This window comes from Chiroxiphia lanceolata, chromosome 2, assembly GCF_009829145.1.
Source record: "Chiroxiphia lanceolata isolate bChiLan1 chromosome 2, bChiLan1.pri, whole genome shotgun sequence".
Classification (NCBI taxonomy): domain Eukaryota; kingdom Metazoa; phylum Chordata; class Aves; order Passeriformes; family Pipridae; genus Chiroxiphia; species Chiroxiphia lanceolata.
In genome coordinates, this window is record NC_045638.1 from 53,318,203 (window position 1) to 53,346,043 (window position 27,841).

Genomic DNA, 27,841 nt, shown 5'->3' on the forward strand with positions numbered 1-27,841 from the left:
TGGACTTGCAAATATGCTATCTCCATATGCTCACAGTAAGCTCTCAAACTGGCTCATCACCAAGAAAAAAGGAAACCAGAAAACTTCAATCACTTTATTTCTTCTGCTTTTCTGTCATTCAAGAGATGTTTTATGTACACAGAGTACATTTAGCAAAATTTAAGTCACACGTGATTAGAGCATACCTAGGAATCTCTGAAATTTCTCAGTTTTCTCCTGATTAGTCTGTATTTTCTTTCAGAAAACAGTTCTTGTTTCCTGAAATGCCTTCCACCTGTTTCTGGATTATTCTTAGTTTTTAATGTAATGTTCATATAGACTTTGTCACTATGTTTTCTCAGTTTGAAAGACAAACTGTACAATTTCCTGGCAAAATTCAGTGTATTCTTCTGAAGTGAATGTTGAGACTTGGGGACTTTTTGTATGGTTGGTTGGTTTGGGCTTTTTTTTAAAATTTGAGCTGGTTATAATTCTCAGACCACAGGGATCCTATAATGTGGTCCTTAAGTAACTGTTGAAAGAGTTCCAAATGGAAGAGGGAGATGAGGAGAAAGGGGAAATACCTGTCCTAGGACTGCAGGATCAGGCTGATAGAAACTTGCTGATGATGCTGGTGCTCAGTGGAGTATTATTGTTTAATGTTCCAGTGCTAGTGATAACTGTATGGTTCCTTCTAGTTGCATGTTTCAACATGTGATTTACTACAACTATAACCATGTTTAAGCACAATTGAGGAACACGGATTGAGGATAAATCATGGATAACACAAGGTCTGTGTAAATGTCTGGACAGAAAATAGCTTGTGATAACCATGTCAAAAAAGCAGGCTTTACATCAGACACCTCACAATGTTAGATGACTGCTCCTTTGTAAAAGCAGAAGAACTGGTGAAGAATTCTCATGCCATGACAACAAAGCTGCTATGGCTACACAAGCTATTGTTTGACCTTCTTCAGTTCTCAACCATTGGGATGAAGAATCCCCTTTAATACTTCCCCATAGCTGTTCTCCTGAGATATCAGCTCCCGCAGAAAGCATACAAATATGCAGCAAAGTGAAAAGGGGTAGTAGCATAAAGGGATATTTGGTATCAATCATCCTCAGTTAATACAGAAGTGGTAGAAGTCTTTGGTGGAAAAGACATGCTAGGTCACCTAGTTCATCTTTCTGCTGGTGCGGGAAATGTTCCCGACATATATTTTCTAGTGCCCTGTCCAGTCTAGTTTAAATACCTGATGCAACTCATTTATATTTATATTGTAATTTTCTTACAAACATAAATATAAAACCAAACTTCAGAGGTTGCCCTTGACAGGCATATTAGTAACAAATCATTTTCTAACCTTGTGTATGGTAAATTTCCAACCATCTGCTGACAGGTAAATAGAATTTTTTTTTTTTTTTTTTTTTTTATTCTCAGAATACTTTCAGTACTCAGTCTCGTCAAATGAAATAATAATAAAAACAACAACCTTAATTATAAAACGACAGCACCATGTTGTTTCTAACTGGAGAAATGTTGCCCTTTCTGGAGGTGTGAATGTGACAAGCATCCCCTGCTCCTCCTACATGAAGGATAACCTGTGATCTTAAACATACAATCTTCTGTCTGCATGCCATAGAGGTGGAGGCAGTCTGAAGGCAGTAAGACTAATAGCCATCTCCCTACCTTTTACACATTAGCAACCCTAAAAAAAAAATTAAATTATTGCCAAATTTTGAACTCTTTCTCCTACAGAGCAGGATGCTGGGGCAAGAGCTTCTGGTTTGTTCTGTCTATAGAAAATTTGCAGTGGGAAGAGTAATTTGCAGAATGGAGCCAGGCTAGGTGACATGAAACATGGTGAGTGTCATTTCTGAGAAAGTAGCAGACATTGTTTCATACGCCCCCGTCTTGGGTCTGTGTGTGGGTGTTGGCAGTGTTACCTGTTCTGCAGGAAGCAAAAACTGCTTCTCAGTCTATGGAAACCACTCAGTGAGAGGGTCTTGCTCTGATTAACACCAGGAGATGGAGGGATTAGCTTCTGTGGAGTGCTCACTGTCTTCTTCTCTGGCTTAAATCACTGAAAAGGAAGGATCTATCTGGGTGCAAGAATTACTATAGCCAGTGCCATGCCTTCACAGGGACTTTCTGTTTTCTGGGGCGAGGGGGTAGAAAAGTCAGAAAATAGGGTTGGTGAGACCAGCAAACACTGTGTAAACTGAGCCTTATTAGGATTTGCATACAATTTTAAAGAACACGTGGAGAAATGGTGACTCAAGGGCCTGCAACTTCGGTCCCTCTGAGCTCCCTGTTTTAACCATAAACTTATCATCTTATAACCTTTCTAACAAAGACATAACCACTTCAGCTACATATATTTTGATTGTTTCATGACAGTTTACTGGAGGTTTAGCAATGACAGATTTCTTCATTGTCTTTTTGCCAAAATTTGTCCTTTAAGTCATTTTTGTTGACTGCCCCTTTTAGCAGCTCACCTCACAATGAGAGAGGAGACAATTAATGGGAGGGTGATTTATCACTGCCAAAAACTGTCAAGGACTTCTGTTGTAGCTGGAGAAAAAGCAATTTCACATTATGGCATTTCATTCCGAATACATTGTATTTACAGCTCACAGTTTTATTTTCAGAGCCTATTATCAGGTGAAACAGTTGCATCTGAAATGTTGTTTGTGACATAGGTGACCTGTTAGGATTTGATAAGTATTTACGCCAGAGCACAAGGGGCTCACACATCTGCTGTTGGCAGAAGCAATGGAAAAAAATAACCTGGAAATGAGGCGTTTGATTTTTCTGGTTCCTACACTCGAGCATCTGTTGCTATAATTAAGTGGCATTCAGTAATTGCAGAGCAATGGTGAAATAAACATATGCATTCTTGCCAGCTTTTAGGATTTGGTGTCCTTACAGTAGGAGAGACAAGCAAAGTGACTTCAGCAAGAACAAAGGGTTCTGTAACAAAGTTTAGCAATTAACTTTCCTATTGCATAAAGAGGAATTTTACAAGGAAAAAGAAATAGAGGAAAGAAAACAAAAATCTAAATTGGCCAGTAGCTTTTGTACATTTAAACCGATCGCCGCAAGAGCTAAAGCAGAATGTTGAACTGGGAGCATTTTAACATTTTTTTGTTGAATGTAGTTGTATTTAGAAAATAAAAATTGAGCATGCAATACTAACTAAATAAACAAGAATGGAAGAAATCTATTATACTGAGAGAGTTTATAATGAAATTTATTCCTTTAATTTGAAGGGGGAGTTGAGATCTCTGTGAGGGCCCCTGCTGCCTTTGTTTATGCCTCAATTGTGGTGTAAATGAAAACAGAACCTGGTGGTCAGTATAAGTTAAAGAACACTGGTTAAAACAGGCTTTTTAAATAAATCATTTATAGGACATTAGTTAAACAATCATATATTCCTTATTCTGTGGTGAGATTCAGTATACTTTTTTAGATTATTTTTTAGAAGTAGTATGAACTGGAAATATATTTTTTCTGAGAAAGGATTGCAGTCAGAACACTGTCTCATCTGATCAGTAGTTATGTGATTGTTGTAGTTTTTTACCTTTTAAGAACAGGCTGTCCAACAAGTTGTCTTAACAATGGCCCTTGTACTAAAAATAAAAATAAAAATGGATAATTGAATAGCAGTACCCATGTAACCCAACAGATATGTGGCAGATGTAGCATGTTATAAATTCTGAGAACCTAAGAATAGAAAAGAGTGTCTGTCTCTTGCTGTCTGTCGAAGCCAATAAAGAGTGAGCATGAAAAAGAGCTCTTGGTATTGTCTGAGGAGGCCATTCTTATATATGCTTTGGCACTTTCACTTGCATGGTCTGGAGCAAGTTTGACATCAACTATATCCCTGCCTTTTTGGCTGGTGGGTGAAGTAAGAGCAACCACTGTGCAGTGGGCAGAAAAAAATTTCAGTAAGTATCTTGAATATATGCATAGATACATATATGCATACGTACACATCCATATATATTCACATCCACATATGCAGAGAGAGGAAAAGAGATGTAACATCAATGAAACAAAGAGAAAAATATCTTGTTTAGTGGAGATAGAAAAAGACTAAAAAGTGAAAATAGCTGATATTTTTTATTTCAGTTCCCATCACTTACATTCATTTCTACATGGCCATAGCAAGCCATAACAAGTCAGTCAGAGCTTTAAAGAACTCACAGGATCAGGATCTTTGTGATCTTTGTTGTATGTGAATGTCAGATTGCTTTTCTCACTTTACTGTTCAGATAGTGAAACTGAATCTGTTAATGAATTTTGTTTGCAAATGCAAATATTTTAAGGAGCAGGTATAGCTTTCTAATCTGATAAAATAGAATATTATTTTTAGCTGCATTTAATTAAATTTAAGTAACTACAATTTAAAAGTTATTATTGCAACATGCATTTCAATTGTATAGTTCAGAAAAAAAAAATAAATCTCATCAGACTTGAGGACATTGATGTGTAAGAGTCTGATTCTAATAAACTGCATATATGGATGAACCTGCTTTTTTATTCTGCAAGTAAGCTATTGGATTTTGATACTGTTTGAGAAATGTCATGAAGCTATGTGCCTGAACTAGGTGAGAGTCAGGAGATTTTGATTGTTTCAGGTTTTGTCGATAACCTGTTGTGTGACTTTGGGCAAAGCACTTCACAACTCTGTGCCTTTGTTTCCCTCTGTGCTGATTTACAGAGGAAGGAGTTACCCCTTAAGCATCTGCACAGGACTTTGAATTCCTTCTTGAGCCCTAGGCGTTAAAAATAAGTATTCTCACATTAAGTATTTCATTGAGCAAGGTTGGAAGCTTTTTATTTCTGATGGAGGCGAGCCCACGGACAGTGGCTGTGAGCCTACTCCTGCCATCCTTGCATTGGCTTCTGTTTCTGAGCCATTTCAGGAGGGAATGTGGCATTAGAACCTCTTATAATCAACATTCTTTTGCCAGCATCCATTCTCAGCCTATTAAAAGAAAACAGATAGTTGTGAGAACTCTGTCAATAGTGGAAGATCTATTATGTTGTCCACTAAAAACTTAGTAGATGCTATAGGAGTGATTTTAATTGAGATTTTTACAACCGTTTGATAACACTGTTTTGATCACCGTATTTAGGGATGGATTCCAACAGTGGACATAAAACCTCTGACTAATCCACTGAGTCACCCAGTCCCTGTCATATATTGCTTAATGGTCCATGCTGCCAGGAATTATAATAGCTTTCTAGTAATAATTTTTTTTGAAAGAAACTTTATGGGCACAAAGTCTTATAAAAGTTTAAACTCAGTTTTTTAAAAAGGCAATCAAGGAAAACTTCCTAGAGCTATGATAAACTGCAGAATTTCCTTTTTTATTTACAATAAATGTAGAGTCTTACACATGATATAAGTTAATGACTAATATTTTAACTTTGGTTGGTTAATGTTTGCAGGGCACTTACAGATGCTAGAATAATCTCTAATGTTTTTGCTCAATCTGCTCTGGAGATGGATGAAATAAATAGTTTAAACTAATTAATGTAACACCAGCTGTTACAAGTGCTTGGCAGACGTCTGTGAGTTTTGATGGGCAGAGAGCGGCTGTTGTACTTGACTTTATTTTAGTACAATGTTGATCACAGTGTAAGCTGGAATAAGTGACGAGCCAAAGGAAAGAACAGAGGATGAATTCTGTGTAATGCAAAATAAATATTGCCCTTTTTCTGAAAGTATTTTTTGAGGTCAAGGGAGATTTATAGTGGACTTCCATTAAGTCATAAGTGCTGTGACAACAGCTGTGCTAAGCATGCTCAGTATTAACATGCTTTACAAAAGCTGCAGAGATGCAGGCATCTATGAAATTTCACATTGCCTTTAGATTTCAAGACATGTTAAGGCTTCAAATTAGCACTTTGTCTGCATATTTAATTTCTACCTAGCAATTGCTGTTAGAAAGAATAGATGTTTAAGACAGGTAGATAAAAAGTAACATTAGTTCTAGAAAGTTAATATGCTTGCAAAGAATAAATTGGATTTCAGTGCTGTTTGTATGCACATGATTGTACTGTGTGTTTTTTTATTTATTTTGCACTCTAAAGAATGAGCATGACTGCAGAAACTTTCAAGGTGCAAAGCAGTAATATCAAACTGAACTTGGTACTTTGTACTATAGCTTTAATTTATCAGTGCCCAGTCAAAAAACCACAACAAAGCCTAAAATACATGTATCTGATGAGAATTCATTGTTTCTCTGTGATTTAATAGTAAGTTAAAATATCCAAGTAACTTCTCTTTTAGAGTTGGAAGGTAGAATAATTGTGCTGTGACAGGGGAACGATGGCTGCTATCTCTCTATGTGCCAGCATTAAGATAACAGTGTCATTGTACAGATTGTTACCCTGTGAATATGTCTAATAAGTTATTATAGCATGCTGAGCAGATGGCAAGTGTGCTCCTGAAAGAATTGATGGATGGGATATGATGTCATCAGTGAGATGACAAGGTTCACAAGGTACTTGACCTCCAAGAATAAGTCCTAACTGGTTAGAATTCTAAATGGTGAACTTTTGTGACACTGGCTAAATGGGAAATATGTGCAATTTGTATTTCTTTATGGTAGTGTTTACCCTTTTCACTGAACTCCACATAATGGGATTTGGTCCCTGAAGACTTGGAGATATTGTTGGAAGGTTTCACCCTGTAACCTTCAGAGGGTTTCAAATACAAATCTATACATCTAAACTTTAACAAAATCCCACCAAATTATATTTATGAAGTCAGGCTCATAGCTTTTCTTTGTTTATATGTATGTAAGTATACAGCATTTAATTGAGATGGTCAATTAATTTAGCATGTTCTCCCAAAAGAGAAAGCTGCTGACTCAGTGAGAAAGCATAAAATTACAGTTTATACTTTTATAAGAATGTGTTTGAAATTGTGAGCTATGCTAACACTATAGACTTCTTAAGAGTATGCTAATAATTTTAATTATGACTGGATTCTCCATCTCTAAATTCTGTTAAACAAATAAACATTTGATTGATCTAGCTATCTAACTATCTAAAAAGGTACCTTTCTTTTTATTATGTTCCAAATTATATAGCAGAATCTATACTGGTGAAACACAGTTCTCAAACAGTCCTCTTAGTTCTTTACATGACTTGTGAAATGAAGAAGGTGCATGTGAAAGCCTCAAGATGGAGAATCTCGCTGCTAAAGTTTAAGCACTGTTAACAACTGCATCTGGTAGATACCTACCTTCTCTTCTTTATTGTATGGAGAATTTAGGTCCCTGTTTATAGAGTACTGCTTCCATGGCAGACTGCATAGCCTAGACAGAGGAATTCTACCCTTCATCTCTTTTAGGCACTCAATAAACCCTACCAATCACAAAGGGAGCTCTGCATGTGTATTTTTATGAGCAATTGTGCAGATAGACAAAACTTTCAGAATTAAAAGTTTGTTTACAATTTACGTTGTAAATTGGAAGCAGAATCAGAACATGCAAAAGAATATAGAGAATATATCAAAAAAAGAGCTACTGAAATAAAGGGAATAAATGAATACTAAAGCTATATGCTATGCTTTTCCTACAATGAAAGTTTAAAGAGTTTGGGGTCATGTTTCTTAACCCCTGAAATTCATAAATCTTTTTTTTTTCCCCCTCATTGATTTAGCTGTATTGGGCAATGATCAAAAGCAGGAAGATAGAAAGAAGAGGCAGGAACGTAATAATCAGGCTTTCTTAATCTTTAATAAAATACTGGTAGTTTCTTAAAATGCTTATTGTTATTTGGCTCCTTTGAAATGAGAAGATAAATTCCTTGTGGAAAACTCTTCCATGTTTTATTGATTGTTTGTGAAGCAAAACATAAATGCTATATACAAAAATAAACTATGAGAGCATGTACATGCATACTTGTTCTGAATTCTTTATGATATTTATTTTCAACACTGATAGTTCTTTGCAATATTTGAATATTCATGTGACAGCATAGGGCTTATTTATATGAACTGAAACAAGAGGAAACCAGATGAAAGCACTATAAATCCTATGAATAAGAACAATATATTATCATTTTCCTATTTCCCAATATTCTGAGTTTCAAGTAAGTAAAAGTTGTTTGTAAAATTTCTGCTACTGGGGAGTATTGTTGCATTTCTTAAATCAGATTGTAGGTACAATAAAACTTTCATGTTGCAAATTGCTTCCATCTTTCCTGTATAAATAAGATTCTGAGGGTTTCTAAATTACTTCAGAATTACAGAAAAGCTTTAGATTTAGTTGTAAATATTATAACACTGTATCAAATTTAAAGTAATCACTTTGAAAATGCGAATTATGATTTAAAGTTACCATCTTTTATTTATTTATTTATTTATTTATTTATTTATTTATTTATTTATTTATTTTAAATCCATGTCCCTAATCATCCAACCCAATGCAACTGTTTTACTCATGTTGTGGTATCCGATTCTACTGGTTCAGGAAATGTACAGACAGTAGAAGGGAGATACTGTGGCTCTCAGATGATACTCTCTTCGTTTTACTTGTGTATTAAGGGTAGAGGTATTGTGCCTGCAACAAATAGTGACGTATTTACATGTGATTACCAATTGTTTTCTCTCTGCATGTAGTTTACCGTCTATACTGAATTATTGTCTCTGGTTTATTCGAAGTTTGCTTATATACAGTAAGAAAGAAATAACCTGCTCAAAACATGCTATTAGTAGAGCAACACAGAGCTGAACCTTTAAACAAATATTTTCCTTATCTATAGTATGCATCCTTTGTTAGTGGGTGGATTTAAGGGATTTAGTTCCATTTTTGTAAGGTAATATCAAAAACTAATAGTGAAATGTCAGTATTAATATGTACCAGTTTGTTAACAAAATTAAATAATAGTCTGTAGAAATATTTGAAACCATTAGATGAGTTTATCAAATAATTTGATAAATTTTTGACTTCTCAGTTTTTTAATAAAACTGAAAAAATCCCAGTTTTCACATCTCTTACCATATCATCATGTGTGTATTGTTTGTGTGGCTAAAGTTTCAGGAGCCAAGTCTTTCCTGCTCAATCTGATCAGTTCATATATGTCTGTATGTATGTCTATATGCTAGAGACATGTAAAATATTAATAGAAGGTCAATGAGTGTTCACCGAGCTCTCTTTACCATATGGCCCCTGTGGAGGATAGAAAACCCTGGCTAGCTTAAGCCTGCCATATGGGCCTGGTGGAAAAAGGTAGGTCTTGCACACAGTGCAAACCTACCATATGGACTGGGTGGAGCACTCAAAACTCTAAACATTTCTTGTACACCAGGGCCTTTTACACGGAAGAATGTAAAAACATACATAATACATTACACACAAAAGCCAGTGAAAAATGGATCAATTGTTTAGGTTTAATATGATGCTTTCAAGCAGTGTCCAAAACTATATAAATAATCAGGACTTATTTTGAAATAGTAAGGAGGATCATCAATCATTTATAACTGACTTTTTTACTTTGCATTTAACATCTGTTGTATAATGGGAATGTACGATACCTTAATGCTGTACAAAGACAGAACATCCAAAAATAGTGATAGGGTTAAAGCAAAGTTTTTCTGAATATGCTCCCCTGGGTCTCTTTTTCCTCCTGTTCTTAACCTGAAACACAAATTTAGCACACTCTGTAAGAGTTGTGAGGCAAATGCTGGATTTAGAAATATCTTCTGTGCTCTTAATCTTTTGGGGAATTGAGATTAAGCATAGGATAAGATCATTGATTCAACTTTATTCCCTCTGTGAAGAGTGTGGTGTTACATAGTGGTGTCGTCTTTTATAAACCAAAGATGTAGTAAAGTAGTATAGTAAAATGCTCGTATTTCAGATCACTGGACCTAATGTTGAACTTTTCTACACATTGCCATATAAACATATCTATATTGTCTTGATTTTTTTTTTTTTCTGGTCTTGAAATTTCAACAAGCAGACTAATTTCTTCATATCTTGGAAGGGGAAGAAACTGCTGAATCAAAGACACTTTAGAAACAATGTGTTACTGAGAAAAATGTTTGAGATGTAAGGAAAAATTGTAGGAAGCGGTAGAATAAACTGACTTGTAGACCAGCTAGGACAAAGAGAAGACAAGGGAAAGTGATCCTGAAAATAATAATAATTAAAGAAGAATTTGGATTTTACCATTTGAACTCATTACATTAAAATTTTGGTAAACAAACAGACTTCGTCAGTAGCACTGACTGCCTTTCAAAAACTGAACAAAAAAATCACTGAAGTTTCTGTGGCTTGCTCGTCTCAATTTCCTGGGTGCAGCAGTTCACAAAACCGTGCATGGTCATCATTTCCTGATGCAGCTTTTGCTTTTTTTACTAGCTGGGCTAAAAGCCAACCTGTTGTTGGAATACTGAATAAAAGTATTATCCTTAAATGTGTAATGAGATAATAAAGCTTGTGCAATTTGTTTCCATTTGTTTAGGCAGTAACTGTGTTCACAGTACCATAATGGTAAAGATCTTTTGATTCTGGTTTTGTTTATTTACATTTATCACACACATAAATGATAGTAAAGTCATAGAGAGCCTTTGAACCACTCTTAAGATTTGTATTTTGCTTCTATTACATAACATTTATAGTTACTTAGGGATTGAAATAAATAATTTTTCAATTACGTTATTGGCATAAACATTCAAACATTTACAGAAATTTTGATGTGAAACAGAATTAGTAAGAAGATCTGTCCCTATAGTGGAGTTCCAACACATATTTCCTTGATGTTATGATATGATATAGATAAAAGACTGAATGAATATTTAATTTGCATGAATGTTTTAAACTGGATCCCAGAAAAGATTTTAATTTACCAGCAAGTATATGGCATGTTTGCTATGTAAGGTACCTTAATTTTCTGTATTTAATGTAAACCAAACTGATCCATGTTACATGATTACTTGAAACTATTTTTTATCTTCTTAAATCAGTGCAGAATGTGACCCATAATGCATAAATACATAAAGGATATTTTTTTGTCTTCTCTAATATGTATTCTGATATATTAGCATAAATTACATATTCCAAGACATGAAGACACATGCAAGCCAAATCTCACTTTAAAGTGGATGCCTTAAATGGAGCAGAAAACATTAGAGGTAAAACTTCTACATTTTATTCTATCAGTGAGCATCAAGCTGGTGAATGCCATAGAAATACCACTAATGGACACATTCTGGCAGCTAGTTGCAGATGTTTGATGAATGAATTTCAAGAGAAATCATATCAGATGTAAAAATGCTTGCCTTTTCATTCTGAGTTTTGTTTCTGAGCACTCTGGGGTTTAGGGATTTTGTTTATTACTATGGATTTCTGTGAAAATCAGATATTAGGATATAACCTATAGACAACGGTTTGAGAAATGTGGCTATAATATTGTAAAGAACTGTTTCTGATGCTATAGACTATGAAGCTCATATTGAATTCCCATAGGCAGACAGCCAAATTTCTATTAGGATATCATAACCGTATAATCCAAACTGTGTACATCAGTTATTGTCTGCAACATTTGCATCTGAGTAGCAGAACCATTCCATAGATAGACACATTAAGGATGTTTATTATATCTCTTTAAAAAAAAATATTGTGGGATAATTTTAAAAAGTACTCTCTTATGCAAATGTGGGGGTTTTAGCCCCAAAAATAAGGAAGCCTCTGTGTATACTGATTCATTGCTTTATGATACTAAAACAGCTCAGTCATTTTGTACCCTTCCTGGTGACAATTTGTCAAAATGGGATGCTTCACATCCTTTTGTTTTCAGCAACAATTACTGTATTAGGGGTGAGAAGAGTTAAGATCTTGGAGTTACTAGATCATATATTTCTGTAAAAAGTGTGTATTGCCATTTGGGTACTTAAGCAAAGACTAGATGCTGTTGAACTGTTGGTGATAAAACACCTGTTCCCTTAACCTCTCAGAAGTGTGACTGCAGGGCTGGACCAACACAGTCCCCTAGGTACTTTGTTTTCAAAGCAGAGTTTCTTCTCCTACATTTCCAAAGCATTTGAAGCTTTTCCTTGCATGTTCATGGATTCCTGAACCTGTTGCCCAGTAGCAGTTCTGTCAGTTCAGCCTGTCTGACTTGGTTCCTGATTATTTTATTTTATTGGCATCTTTGACAATACATCTGAGGTAGAAATTTTGGCGAGGCAAAAGCTCGGGAACATCTTTTCTTAATGTGTTTCTGTCTTGCTGTGCATTTTTAGACTGGTCATCATATTCACTGGTCTTCATAGGTTCATGTATTGTAAGTGCAAATATTAGAGGTAATTGGTAGTATCCTTTATGTTAAAGAATTTATTAAAATCATGAGCAATTAATAGGAACTTACAGGAAAGTGAAGAGAATATATGTTTTTAAATATAGGGTTTCTGCAAAAAGCACTGTCACTGAACATTTTATATATTTATCTAAAATAAAATATTTTCTCATGTTATTATAAGAAGAAACATGATGGTGTTCTGTATATTCAGTTAAACAAAGCACTTACATTAATAAATAGATCCAGTTTTACATATTCTGACCAAATAAATATTTTTCTATTGGGACAGATGACCAGTATAAGCTGCCATAAATTCAAAGTGTTTAAACCTCTTTTGTCTTCTCTGTTGAACTTCTCTGACATATTTATTTGTGAAATGCAGTGCTGTTGACTTCTGTGCCGCCACTTTACACCAGATGCCAAGCATGCCTGGTTAACCTCATCTGCTTGCCAGCACTGGGGGGATGAGGGTATGGGACAGGTTATGGGTTGCTGAATGAATGACAGCTGATGACTGTTGCTCAGACACATTACCATATATTCATTTTCTGTTTGGGCATCTGATTCATGCTGTCAGCAGATTACCAGGAACATGGGTCATGTGACCAGGTAGCAGGAGCATTAATACTTAGTCCCCCATAGCTGCAACACAGCTAGATATGGACTTCTTGAAAACATTGACTTTTTTTTATTTTTTCCTGAAGAGAATGAATACTAGAATTATTAACTTAACACAGACCAGGAAAAAACAGTGTGAATACAATGCAGTTGAAGGTATTAACATAAAACCTTCATCTTCAGAGAATTACAAGTTACCAGCTGTGCTCTTATCAAGAACTCCCTTCTTACTACTGTTATGCTTACAAAAGAGAAGTGCTGTTATTTTAGAGGACAATGCCAAAAGTGCTAATATTGTCGATATTCCTTATTTTTAAATCATCTTAAATCCCCAAATAATAGATGTTTTTCAACTTTAATGAAACATGTCTAGAGGATTTTTAATGCAAATCACGTGGCCATTGAAATGATCCAATAAAATCTGTTAAAATGCAATTTTTCCATTATGTATTGTTTTTTCTCTGCATTTTGCAGTAGCCATAGGGAGGCAGTTAGAGGGAGGAATAGGCAGCACAAAATAAATATACATACTGTGGATGTATTGCCTTGTACAGTGCTTTTATCAGTCGAGATGTGCATATTCACATTCATAATTTTGAAAATGGGAGATTTAGTGTACAATATATTCATTATGCAGTCTTAAAGTCCACTCCCTGATTTGAAGTTTGATTTTAATCAGGAATTTAACCTTAACTGAAAATACTTGACTTGATCATTTGGTTCTGCATACATTTAGGAAAGGTGGATGTATGATCAGGCTACCTACGTGAGGGACCCAGCTTCTGAGCCAATGCAGTAAAGGAGATTCAATAGCTATATCACGAACAGTGGGTTTTGATTTCCTGACCAGATATCCCTTTACTGCATAGATGATCATGAACACCCCTCAACATGACTGTACAAGAAACTGAGAATGACTAGTGAACCTATAGGGAGGTGTATTTGCACAACGCTCCACATACACATATGCATGTAAGCAGTTCTCATAGAATTACTACGAAGCCAAGAAACATTATTTTTAGCACTCAGTATTGCCTGTCTGATGGAGTGGAGTTAGCAGAGTACTAATTGGGATGTTTGACATGAACCGGTAAAATACATTTATATTTTTTCCAGCATCCAAAACATAGATAGCCTTACCCTGCATCCAGTTCCTGCCAGTGGCATTTAAGAATCTCTAAAAAAGAAATAATGGGTATAGTTCTTAAAATTAAGAACTGCAGGTTATGATATTATAAAGTGCCTTGTTTTTATACTAATACGTTGTTAAAAATGAAATGAAAATATTTAGCATACCTTTTTAACCATCATTTCTTCTTCAGGAATTTAGAGTTAATTTCTTAATTTCTTCATAGTTAATGAATGTAATTTATTGTTGGGTGTTCAAGATATATGTGTTTTATGATTTTTAGATATATAGAGAATATTTCTCTGACTATCCCATTTCTTCTTTTCCTGATTATTCAATGCACTTAAAAAAATTGTGTGAAAAATTCTGTGAGGAAACAGGATACTTTTTATTATGGGGATAGAGAAACCGCATAATTTTGTTTTGCACATTATGTGTTATGACGCCAAGGTACATAGAATAGAAATGCCATGGGCATTTTAACATTCTGTTGTATGGTAAAATACCTTTGGTTAAAAATAGGAATGATAATTTATTCTGAAATATTGTGAAATCCTTAGAATAAATAAATCAACCAGTACTGCTTGACCCAGCCCTATTCAGTAATATGCTGCAAAGGAAGATAAAGGTTATTAAAATAATCCTTTTATTGAAAGAGAAAATTAGATAAGTTGCACTGATTGACTCTGAGGCCCTCCTAGGGACATGTAAAATGAAGAATACACTGCACTTGATCTAGTCCAAAAAGCCTGAAGAAATCCTCACAGCTGGAACATTACCACTAATTATACATTTTTGCTTTTTGGATATATTTTGTCAATTCTTTCCATTAATTTATAGTGATGTTGTACCAGTAATTCCTTAAGAAAATTAAAATATGTGATCTTTAAAGACAACAAAATATGTTGTCTTAAAAAACAACAGTTTGACTGTTTTGTCTATATCTTGCTGAGTCAGTGTAAATTTCTTGCTCTTGAGCACTCTTTCTTCTCCCCTCCTTCACCTCATAATCACAATCCTATTATCCCTTTCCAAAGTATTTGGCCACCTTGAGTGTCCTTCTCCCCTATTTTCTCAACTTTCCTGTTTCCTCACTTCCTGATTACTGTCTGTCTCCTTGTCAAGTCATCTCCATTTCCAATCTTCCATGTCCTTATTCAAGCCAGCAATACATTCCTTTTTTTTTCCCTCTGTGCTTATAGATAAATTGGCTTAAAAGGTATCAGCATAGGAGGGATATTGCTGAACCTTGGAGAAAGAGAGGTCCCCAGTGTTGTGTTCAAGAGGTGATTCTCCATCTGTCTCTAATTTGCCAATATGACGGCAACTCCAACTGCAGTATGATCGGTGATCCTGTACAGTAGTGAAGAATGATCTGTAGAGATGGCATGTTCTTTAAAAGGATTAAAGAATACTGGAAATTAATTGAAACTCTTTTCCAAAATGGAAAAACATCAAGTTAAAATATTGTGTTTTCAGTTGTTAAAATCTGATAGAATTGTCAGTAAGTCTGAGTCTTACTGTTGGTGGGCAAGTCCTGCTTCTAAACCTACCTCCAAAATGGACGTATAAAACTAAGTTCTTATGTCCATTTATTTCTGCGTAATCCTTTACATCGAGTGAGGATGTGCATATTTCAAAGCCATGCCACTTATGAAAATGACCCATAATGGTATACTTGATAGATAGATGCATGAGACCTACTTGTACAAATATAAGTGACTGCATCAGGTGCAAAGCCATTGCGCATAATGTACACATCCGAGAAACATATTCTCAGTAGCTGTGATCCTTTCCATGTAGGCTTTTAATCTTTTAGTCATATTTCATTAGTGGTGAGTTACTATTCCCAAAATCCTCAGGCAAACATACCAAGCCAAGAAACAGAGCTCAGTGGACAGCATTTGCAATGGTATTATTAACTGTGAGAGCACCAGCCTCTTTGAAGTGTTACAGAAACAACAATCAGCGAGTCAGTCTATTTGAATATTTTATATTCCCCCTTGATTTCCAGCTGCCACAGTTGCAAATCTTTTATTTCAGAGTATTTGGGTGTCCTGGAGAACTGTTGTTAATATGAAAAGAAGATAATAAGTTGTAGATTGAAAAAAAAGTTTTTGTAAGAGTTTGTTTCAGTACATTCCTTTTACAGTCCATAACATCCTTGACAGTTATCTTGCAATGCCCCGTTATAGGTAGGGTGAATCTTGAATGACCAAATCTATAAAGCACCCAAATGATATGGGAATTGGGCAAGACGATTTTATTTATTTATTTAAAATTTGCCTGAAGTTAGTATTCAGTTCAGTTCAGGACATGGGATCCCTTGTTCTTTTGTGTTAATATAAATCCACAATTAAAGTTCAATTGAAGTAGAAGAGCTTCTCAGACTTGAAACTTCTAACTCTGAGAAAGGTGAAATATAAAGCTTTGTACTGAAGAGTGTTTGACAACATAAGCCAAAATCATATTAAGCCAAATGGAATAGATTGTTTCTACAATGCAGAAAAAAATGTATGCGCCAGATTTTTATGGTAGTAAAAAGTAGAAACAGAATCCTCTTTCATCATTCAAATGGTAAGAGTGAGCCTGTGTTAGGAACAAATACACGTGAAATATTTTGCAGAGAACAGAAAAGCATCAAGATGCATTACAAAAAACAACATTAAATGATTACAGGATGGCAGTAATCTGTATAGGGTTTGTTTTTGGTCTTTTTTTTTTTTTTTTTAGTCAGCTATAACGACTTGCTTTCAAATCCTGACAATATCAATGTTCTCCAGTTTGATTGGTGGCCAGTCTGAACTTATCCTACTTGCTTTTAGGAATAAAGACAAGAGAATAGCTGCCTCTATTCATCTATTATTGTTTAAATAGCTGTCACAGCTTCCAGGATGTCTGGTTCCATGTTATCTGGTGAAAGAATAAAATAGAATGGCAACAAACCAAACACAGTGAAATATGTTTGTTGCATTTGGCCCAAACCAGGTGCTGTTTACAGATAAAATCTTGTTTGAACAAAACCAGGTGAATTTTGGAAATTGAAGAACAATGGATGTAGTGGTTGTAGCATTTAGAAATATTTTAAAGGTACGTGTTGCATTCAGGCTTGCCTATTATGGTGATTTAGTTCATATGTCAGGACACATATTCATCTCTGCCCAGACACTGCAGAGGTTTGGGTAACAGCTTGTCCTATCCTTGTTTATTTGTTAATTTATAACATCTCAGTTCCCAGCACAAGCCAAGGCAGGCCTGAACACTTCTTTGTTCTGCCTTGTTCTTTCTTTTTTTCCCCCCTTTCTCTTCATTGTTGTGCTCCCCACTCTGACAATGGAGTTGTAGGCTGACCCTATTTCCCCTTTTGCCCTGACTTGTCTTCCAACACTTCCTTTGATGTGTTTAGGCTGAAAATGCCAAATCTCTGTTTCCCAGCAAGGGCTCATCATTTTGCAGCATTGCTCTGCTAATAGGTTAAGAGGAACATTAGTAGTTTCTCTGCAGCAGTTTAAAAGATGTTAGGCTAATGGAAACGAAAATATCTGATCCTATTGAGAAAAGAGGATTTGTGCAGGAATGAAATATTTTTAGAAGTTTTAAAGGCAAGAGGTCATATTATTTTGCTACTAAGATATGTGGTTATGTTTTAATTGGCTGTGTTTACAATGTGGTTTTTCTTTAATATGCATTTTTTCAAGATTCCCTCAATCATCGCTTATCTCACATCCACAAATATCCATGCTTCCTGTGTATAATATGTACATTTACTCTGTTTCAAACATACTCACACTCAAAGTTTATTTCACATGGGACATCAAGAAAACAAAGTCACATTAGTCTGACTTTATTTTCTGAGTTGACCTTTCATTAAAATAAGTTCACAGTAAGTTCATCTCTCTAGTCTTACTCTTCAGTGTAAATTTGTTTCTGTTATTTATTGTAACATAAGAGTTTGGATGTTATTTTGAATTCATATCATTCTAACCCTTTTTGATTTACTTTGCCAATTGCGAAACCATACCACACATTGTTAAAAAAATCTTTGCAAACTCCACATTTTGAGCATGCACAAAGTACAGCAAGCTTAGAATTAAATAAATTGTAAAGTAGTAATACAGTAAAAAAAATTGATCCCTTGCTTAAATTCTATGACAAGGCCTGTGTTGGAGCTTTCTGTATCTCAACAACTGCATGGAAGAGCAGTTTTTTAATTAATTAAGACTTATGGAATTTTGAAGTAAGATTCCAAGTAGTCTTAGAAAGTATGAGAGGTCCTTGGTCCATTTTGCTGCCAAACCTAGAGGAAAATGACATATTTCCAGTTTTCTTTCTCATTTATATGAATCAACTTCACTATGCATACTAGTGATTCGACTCTTTCTTGCTATACCATGCAAGAGCAATACCTTCACTGGAACCGCTGATATAAAAAAATCTTTAGCCAAAAAAACTTAGTGATGTAACACAGAAGAGGCTTTTTAATTTTTCATTTTGTCTCCTTTTTTTTTTTTTTTTTAAATTTTGGATAGAAATCATTTGGGAAAGCCATATTTTCAGCAGAGGAAAAAAAATTTCAGCTATGCAATAATATTGTGTAGTGTTTATCAATCTATTGTCTACCCAGCTTTGTTTAAGTTTTGGCTTTCTTCTTTTGATTAATGAAAGCCTAACAATTCTAACAGCAGTTTGGAAAAAACATTTGGTAATGATTTTTCACACTAGAATAGGATTTGAGAAGTTGAACTAAGCTAGTTTTCAATACCCAGGAATACCTAATTTATTATTTCTAATGAGGTGGTGAATATTTCTATAATATTTTAAAGGTCAGAAAGAAGCAAATCGTATTTATGGCCAAATTTTAGTATGTTACTACAAAATTACTACAGAGCTATCCATGCTGCTGTGGGGTAGCACAAGGACAGCGGATACATCCACAAAGTACATTTTCAGAGCCTACTTCGAATCTTAGTAAGGTAGATTGGAAATGGTTCAGTAATCTAGAGCCAGTATTTTTCCAGGCACTTTGCAACATGACTGGAAAACTTAGATATAGCTGAAAAAATCCTTTATGATTCTGAATGGACTGAAGCTTTCCTTGGTCAACATCAGCTCCTTTCAGTAAACTTACCTTTACCTGGAAAGCTTTTAAATGATGACTTTATGGGAGTCATTTTGGCATGAGTTGTGACAAATGGGGGATATGGAACAGGGTCTTACTCCTGATGTAGACTACTCTCAGCCTGAGCCATGGTGAAGTAGGAAGAACAGCATCCATGTTAGGATTGATCTCACCAAAAGCAGATCTTTCCATCTGAGGTTGTCATCTTAGGTCTCTCTTACAGTGAAAAGACTCTTGTAGAGAAAGATTTGCCTCTTCTTGCAGCAGGTGCCTGTGAGAGTTCGGAAGATTTCTGAATCTTAAACTGATAGTGTCTGCTTCTTCCCACTGACTATAGAAAGAGTTCAGTGGGACCAGCCCAGAAGCAGATATCCAAGTTCCTGTTTTAGTATTTCTCTAGAAGGACATAGTGAGAGAGACTTTTACTTCAGCACTGTAAATACTGGCCAGCATGACAGAGCTGATGAGAGATGGGGCAAGAAATCTGCACCTGAGCGTGGCTGATAGAGATTGCTTCCTTCTGGAGTAATGGTGATGGGAACTGATGGAATAAACTGGGACCTCAAGTTATGGTTTTCTTGTCCTGAGGTCATCAAAGCCTAACCCTTTGTTACTGAAGATTTCAATTTTCATGGGCCTAGACTATGTCCACTTAGGAAAATACTGCACTCAGTCCAAGGGAAAGCTCTTTTTAGGCAACTAGCATCAACTTTCATATACAATTCTAATGTACAAGATAGAATAAATAGGGAAATACGACTATTACTGAAACTATAATTAAATAAATAAATAAAAAGAAAATAAACTACCCCAAAACATATATACTTTACAATGATCAAAGCCCAAATGGGAAAAAGCAAGTCTGACGAACTCCTTTGTAGTCAAATAGCTGTGCAAAGATCTGCATAATACCTAGAGTACATTCTGATGTCCTTGTGTTGTACTGAGATACATCAATGTGTCAGTTAATGACTGAGCCCTTGGTAAGAAGGGTATGTATGCATATATGTATCTCTGTATATGTATAGGTAGTTTTCCTTTTGACGAATTCAGGTTAACATCTAGTGCAAAGAAATTGACCTAAATTTCTGTACCCTATCAACAGTAGTCTAAAAATATTTCAGAAAGTGAGAAAAACCCAAACCAACCAAACAAAAAACCCCACGGAAAACAAAAAAATCCCCCAAAACCCCACCAACCAGGGTATTGAAGTTTCTATTAATCATGAGGTTTTTCTATCTTTTTTTTTTTCTTTTTTCCATTTCTTAATCCATTCACAGATTATCTGTGAAACTTTAATCTTAGAAGTCTTCAAACTGTGGGAGCTTTTTTCTGTTGTGATGTCAGAACTGATCAGATCTGATTGTGACAAAAATCCTACTAAGGAGTTTAGCAGTAATTATTAGAAGATGTCTATGCTTAAAAAAATTAGGCCAGTGATTGTTATCATACTGTTAATTTCATGTATTGTTCAGGCATGTTTTAATTGTGGGAATCAGGTGTACTTTCTTAATGAAAAATGTATTGAGGAGCTGCAGTTTTTCTTGGTGTTGCAAAGTCTTCTGAGCTGTAAGTGAAACCATTAAGAGTGGGAAGGGTTAATTGTGTGGGAAGCCTCGTATTCAAAGACTTCTCATATACAAAATATATGTCATGCTAGAAAATCTTCTATTGTCAATCCAAATAGAACACAAACTAAAATGAGATAATTGGGAAGGTGCCCATAAAGTCAGCCTGAATATATTATCACAAGTATATGTGAGATAATATTTGTTTTAAAAAGATTCTATGGCACTGTAAACTCAGTCTCATTAGAGACTGCATTTAAAAGGCTTATAAAGTTACTCATTAATGTTATCTTGTTGTATCTCCACAGCTTTTTCATTAAAGAAAATTCAGCAGAAAGCATTTTCTCCTGATAGCAGGAACCAATTTGCAATAAATGTTCTGGAAACCACTAGGGAAGCCATTACTGAGGTCTAATAAAAACAGACAAGCGTAACTTGTTCTATATTTTTGTTTCAATCACATACAGATGAGACCCCGCTCTCCACACCAACCGCAAGAGACAGCCTTGACAAACTTTCTCTAACTGGGCATGGGCAACCACTACCTCCGGGTTTTCCATCTCCTTTTTTATTCCCTGATGGATTGTCCTCCATAGAGACCCTTCTGACTAACATCCAGGTAGGCCTTTTTGTAGATCAGCTTAAAGGGATGGAGAGGAGCCAGTTGCAGATTTGTCTGAATTAATAAAACCATTCTAGCTTAATCAGTTCATAAGATTATTTGGATCAACTCATTTACTGAAACTTTCTAGTAATTTAGGTTTTAAAGGAACAACGGCAAACAAATGAATTTAGAAGCTGTCAGATACAGCACATAAAAATACAGATTGTATATTAAACCACAGCAGAAAATTCAATGTAAATTACATTGATGTGTTTAACAACATTTGTCTTCAATGTTCTTTTTATTACAGGCTAATGAAATGTATCTTACTGTTTAACTTTATCTCATTTACTAAACAGAGAAACAATTCTTTAATAAATAGTTATTTTAAATTGCTGGAGTGCCAAGGTGGAAATGATATGTAAAGCTATTTGAAATGTGTCTCCCATAAAAGCATTTACAAAAAGCACTTCTTTTATAAATAAGCTCATTTCACTTACAGTACTGTCTTCAAAGAATAGACTTCAAAGAGTATTACCAAATTTTATACAGATTTCCTATTTGGTAGTCACAATGTCTGTTGTATGTACAGTAGAACCGGATTCAAATGTTATTTGAAGTATACACTGGTATGTAGCTTAAAGCCAAGTTGTTGGTGTTTCATATCAGAATGAAGAATTTTTTTTTGTCCTGCTTCACAGGGTTTGCCTCTTTCCTCATCTTGTTTAACATCCAGCTTGTAACCTGAGTTGTCAGGTGTGCATGCTCTCAGCACCTGGGCAACCACTCTGCCCATTCTTAGCAAAGCGTCCTGCTGATGGTTTAAGCCTCAAACCATTTCAATCTCTCACACTAGTCAGTTACAAATAGCAGATATTCAAAAATTAACCTGTGGAGTTAATTAAAAAAAGTATGCATTTATATTTTTTGCAAAGCCTTTCACTCAATAGTTTTAATGATGAGAGCATACAAATTATATATATTTTCCTGACTAAAAGAGAAGCAATGGTATTTGAAAGTGTTTTTACCATGAATAGTTAATGTTGCAAAGAGAAGCCTCTGAGCTACAACCCTCTGGAAGCTAGGAGGTGTGACTAGGAAAGCTTCACTGTGTGCATGCCTGTTCTTCTAGTTTTCTTTTTTCACTCAATGTGGGCACTTGTTGGAAACAAGATATGATCTTCTGGATACACTGTCAGATTCATTAGTAAGGTCATTTTGATCTCACATATAAATCTGTAGCTAACAAAATTCAGTTAGGTGGAACATACACCTAGATGCAGTGAGAAAGAGAAGGAGCTTCAATATACCTTCCCCTTCACCCCTTTCAAAGTAGACAACACATTATTTGCGTAGTTTAAAAATAATGATAGGTAATACTGGTTTTAAGACTGAGGTTTGATATATATTTAATTTCTGTAGGGTCATTAGTCTGCCTTAACATGATGATTTTTTGGATACATGAAAGAATGGGAAGAAAGTCATATATCAACTTAACTTTATATTTGGGACATTTCTAAAGAATTTATCAGTGGAAATTACTAAAACAAGTACAGTAAAGTAAACAAACCAAATCAGAATGACTTATGAATCTCCAGGGGGGAAAAAATGTCTATTTTTGACATTACATTAAATAAAAATTGTCAAGAGTGACACTGAGGAGAAGAATGGCATGCTGTGCTTAAAGCCTGGCTCCAGATAGAGTCATTCTGTATTAAAACCAAATCTGGAACCTGAGCATGTTCGCTACAATTATCATTATCCAGCCTCCATAACATCTGACCTTCCCTAAAGGGAAATATTTCAGTTTTGCTAATGTCCTGTGTTGCACTGCATTTCTCATTGTCATTGGCAGCATATTGATTTAATATCAGGTTAGAGGATTAGCCATAGCACATACAAGTTGGACATACCATATTTTGTGTAATCTTTTCCAGATGATCCACTGGAATAATTAATAGAGTTTCATGCAAATATGAAATTACTATTCCTGTTCCAAGGGACACCGATAATTTTTTAGCTGTACCTTTTAGTTTTTCTCAGCCCCTTCTGCATTGAATAAAGGGGGATACTGAATGTTTCAGTATTTTTGCATTAGAGCTGTCATTGGCAGCAACAGCACTTTTGATATGCATCAGTTTGGCTCTAGTGCAGATTTTTTTTCACATTGCATGCCTACTGATGTGCACTGATTTAACTTCTAAAAATGAAACTTAATTTTGTGTAGCTTATAAGTAGTCCCTAGTGGATCTTGACTCCAAAAAGCTAATATTTTTCAGACATAATCACCAGCAATAGGTAATGTATTACCATTAGCTATGTTAGCAAGTATAAAAAAAGGAAAGGCTGGGAGAGGAAGTATGGTGCAGAAATTCAATAGAAAATGTAATATGCTTTTAGCAGCTTTGTACTTTGCAGCAATTCTTAATATAAAATTACACACATCAGTGTTACACTCTAGTGTTCTTCTCCATGTTTATTCATAATGATTGTTTCATATTTAAAGAACACCAAAATATTGTGTTTTGTCAGCCAAGGACAATAATAGTTTAATAGTAATTTATTTTAAACTGCTACTGATAATACAACCAATCAACACATTAAGTGATGCCAACATTGGCATCTTGCTAAATAATCTCTACGCTTTGCACTGAGAGTACATCTTTCAAAGATAAGTCAACAAGAGCAATCAGAGCAGAAAATTAGAATTTGGTATCTTAGAATTAAAATACAGCTAAACTAAAGTTTTAATTGGGGTTATCTAAAAGGGCACTTGATGTAATGATCTCTTTCATTTGTTGCTAATTGTTTGTTCCTGATGAAGAAGAAACATATACATGAATGTAGTTGAATTGAGTAAAGATGGCAGTTGCTTGAGGAGCTTGATTTTATTGTTAAACACGATGGATTGTAAGAATTTGGGGGGAGGGTGTTTGCAGCTTTAAACTTACTAGACAATACACTTTTCATAAACAAATCCCTTTCGTGTAATTTTACTTGATCTGGTTTATTAATGATTTGGATGAATCACATGTTCCGGTAAGTGATTAATAGGAGGAGTTTAAAACATTCTAGAGCATAAGCCAGAAGCAGGTACTGATAAACAACTTCTACTTCAATTTCTTAGTATTTCAAAAGCATCAATGTAGAAGAATATGGCAGGGGAAAGGAACAGAATTCAAATTAACTTCTACAAAATAGATTGCAAAGGCTTTAAAATATTATAGATTGTATTTTGCTTTGCATATGTATGTAGAGCGTTATATTTAGCTTTCTTTTTTACTACTTTTACTACTAAAGAGTAGTCATTCAGGTTTAACATTTAGCACAAAATACCTTTGTTATTTAGCCATTTTACAAAAGCAGCTGGCTCTTTGAAAGAAAACTGCTAAAACTTTAAACATAGTTGTAAGAACATCTATTGTGTTACCATTGTTACCATATTTCCAAACATGGTTCTATACTTATGTAGCCTATATCATTTTGGTGACCATCTGTGCCTCGCAATCAGAAAGTGTTGAGATCTTTTAGCTTCTGTGGACTTTATTAGATTCAAGTGTAATAGAGCTGCAAAGCATTAAGCTCTGAATAAGACAACACCTGAGGCATCAATTTATTTAAGAAGGAGGATGAGGAATAATGAAAATAACAGGCTCTGAAAACAGAACTGAAAGAGGAGTTTGAAGGACACAAATTTTAAAGTAGTCATTGATACTGGGAAGACTAGCGGGATAAAAGTGCAGACTAACACTCATGAAAAATACTTTTTCTATTTCTCAAGTATGACTTCTTTTTCCATTCTTTTTTTTGGAGATATATTAAAAAAAAAAAAAAAAAGTGAAAAAACATGCAGCTCAGAATCCAATTTAGGAAGTGCGCCTGAGGAAGCTTATTTTGGAGTGGGAGGTCATGGTTTCATGTCTGTAGCACTACAAGTCTTGAGTGTGAACCTTGTATCTGTTAGCTTAGTGCTTCCCTACCAGAGCCATTGGGGAGTACTCTCCAGTCTCTCTTGTTGGCATTGTTTTGCTTTATATCAGTAATTAAATCTCTGTTGGGTCAAATTATCTCTATGGTTAAGTTATCAAGAGTCTTGCCTAGGATAAAGGAGAGTTAGTTTTGTATCCTTGGAGGTTCATATATGCATATCCATGCTTAATTATCTGCTCTATTATGATAGGTTCAATTGGAGAGATTCATGTGTAGACCTAAGAGGCTGGTGGCCAGGCTTCTGGAAAATCTAAAAGGACGTTTCCATGTTCATTTATTTAAATTCCATTTCTCCTTCCATTTCTATGCCCTATCTCAATGTCCTAACTATCTAGTTATTATTATTGTTATTATTGTTATTGTTACACTGTTAGCTCTGCCAGGATCATCCTACTTCCTTGCAAAAGAAGAAGGGAGTGTGAAGTTGAAATTCACAAGAGAACTTTAGAATAGTCTGAATTATTATTTCCTGATACAATAACAACAGGAAAAAAGGCAGAATTTTTCTCTGGTCAAGAAATTGAGAGATGATTGTGTTTCGTTCTCTGCTGTGAGATAATTATCCAAGATCAGGTAATGGACTTTTTAAACAGAGATATTTTCGTGCTCTGTGACTCTCCTTTGCTTAGCATCCCAATGTACCTATCATTCTTGGAAACTCTATGAAATATGAAAATATTTGAAATTAATAATAATTAACAATTACGAGGAGCAAAATGGCAAGACTTTAAGAGAGCCTTTCTAACCTTGGCTAATTTTCATTGGCTTGAGTTGGACTAGGGATTAAATTCTGTGTATGATGTGATTGTGAGACTGCCAATTCTTTTTCAATTTTCTTGAAAGGAATAGACCTATCCCTATATGTTTTTCACATTAATTATGTCACGGTCAAATGTGAGTTTGCGTTTTCTGGGAAAACTTGACTTGTGGCTTTTTACAGATTTTTGTCCATCTGTTAAAATTAATTCCAGTTAAAAATTGCTGTTGATAATTGGGAGGCTTTGATCCTGTGACATAATAATTTTATTTCTGGAATCTCATATGACTATCAGGGGAAAAAAACAGCAGCTAGTTATTGTGTCAGCTGTCTCTAACATTGTTTCAAACATTATCCAACTTTATCTTTGAACAGGGTCTACTAAAGGTTGCTATAGACAATGCCAGAGCTCAAGAGAAACAGGTCCAACTGGAAAAGACAGAGCTGAAGATGGAGCTCTTCAGGGAACGAGAACTGAGGGAAACACTTGAAAAACAGTTGGCTGTGGAGCAGAAGAACAGAGGTATTTTAATGAAGCAGACGTAAACAGTTTGCTATTTATTTCCTTAGGAAAAATAATTTTTTATCAAACACTTGTGATCAACACACTACCCCCCCTTACATCATGTTGTGTCTCAGCTGACTGCAATGCAAGAAGTTTTATAACCTGCCTGATTTTCTGTAGGATCTTCATGAGACTTGGAGCAAGGACCTTCTTTTGCTCAATGTTTTTCTTGAATATTGCTTGTTACATCAGTAATAAAAAAGCAATTCTAAATACCATAGGTACTGTTAAAGAATTTTACAAGTTGTGGTCATTATGATAGGGGATAGCTTCTTAATACAATTTAAGAATCTGCAAGTTTTTATCTGTGTTCTTATATTGCATATTTAGGCATAAGTAATAAATATGAAGATGATAGTAATATATAAGCCCTTTATAGTGCATAGCAGATAAAATGCATATTTGTAGAAGGAACAGTTAAGGTTCTTGATGAAGCAAGAGCATTAGTAGCATTTCTAACATGCCTCACCCTTTAATAGTGTCTAATTACTTTGTTTGCAAGGGACAGCTAACTTCTGGGACTCGCTGTTTAACTCAGACCATAGCAAGTCAGATGTGTATTTTTGCAGGGCTAGAGTTACAACTCTCTTCTTATTCAGTTTAATTTTCTGGGAACCACCTAAATAGAGAATCCTAAGAACAATTGGTTTCACAACCAATGTCATTATACCTTTAACTAACACGCTAGCAGTAAGTACAAAATGTAATCCTGTTTACTGCCTTGACCCATTCAAAGGTAGGACTATCACATCATTAATTATCCTTCTTTAACTTTTGAGAATACATTTTTTAAGACAATAGCTATTAACAATTATTACAGCTGTGCAGTGCATCATCTCTTTGTGCACAGCTGGTCCATTCTGCTCAGTACAATTGTACTACTTACACTTCTAAAGTAGTTTGGTAAAATAGCTTGTTTATTCTTTGAATCCTTCTCACAACTGCTCAAATATATATTCTTTTTTAGAGTTATGCAATCATATGCACAGTACAAAAGGTTGTGGGGGAACCATCTGACCTTACTTGAGTTTTGCCATCTAAAAACTTCTATTTACATAAATAGAAGTTCCCTTTCTGGTCAATAAGGAAAGAGATTTGTATATCCTGTTCTCACATAGGTAGGTGTCATCAATTGCACTGTGAAGACTTGTTTCTCTTCCCTTTAACTCCCGAGGGAATATCAT

General features: G+C 34.9%; 1 protein-coding gene across 7 annotated transcripts in view; it reads left to right on the forward strand.

The window, feature by feature from the left end:
* The window catches only part of DACH1 (dachshund family transcription factor 1), a 356,409-nt gene that overhangs the window by 284,083 nt on the left and 44,485 nt on the right, over positions 1-27,841 (forward strand). For all 7 annotated transcript variants that reach the window (XM_032679742.1, XM_032679746.1, XM_032679744.1 and 4 more), the window contains 2 exons: positions 21,209-21,360; positions 26,468-26,615. In XM_032679742.1, coding sequence (XP_032535633.1) covers positions 21,209-21,360; positions 26,468-26,615 — 300 coding nt within the window. The remainder of the gene's footprint in view (positions 1-21,208; positions 21,361-26,467; positions 26,616-27,841) is intronic.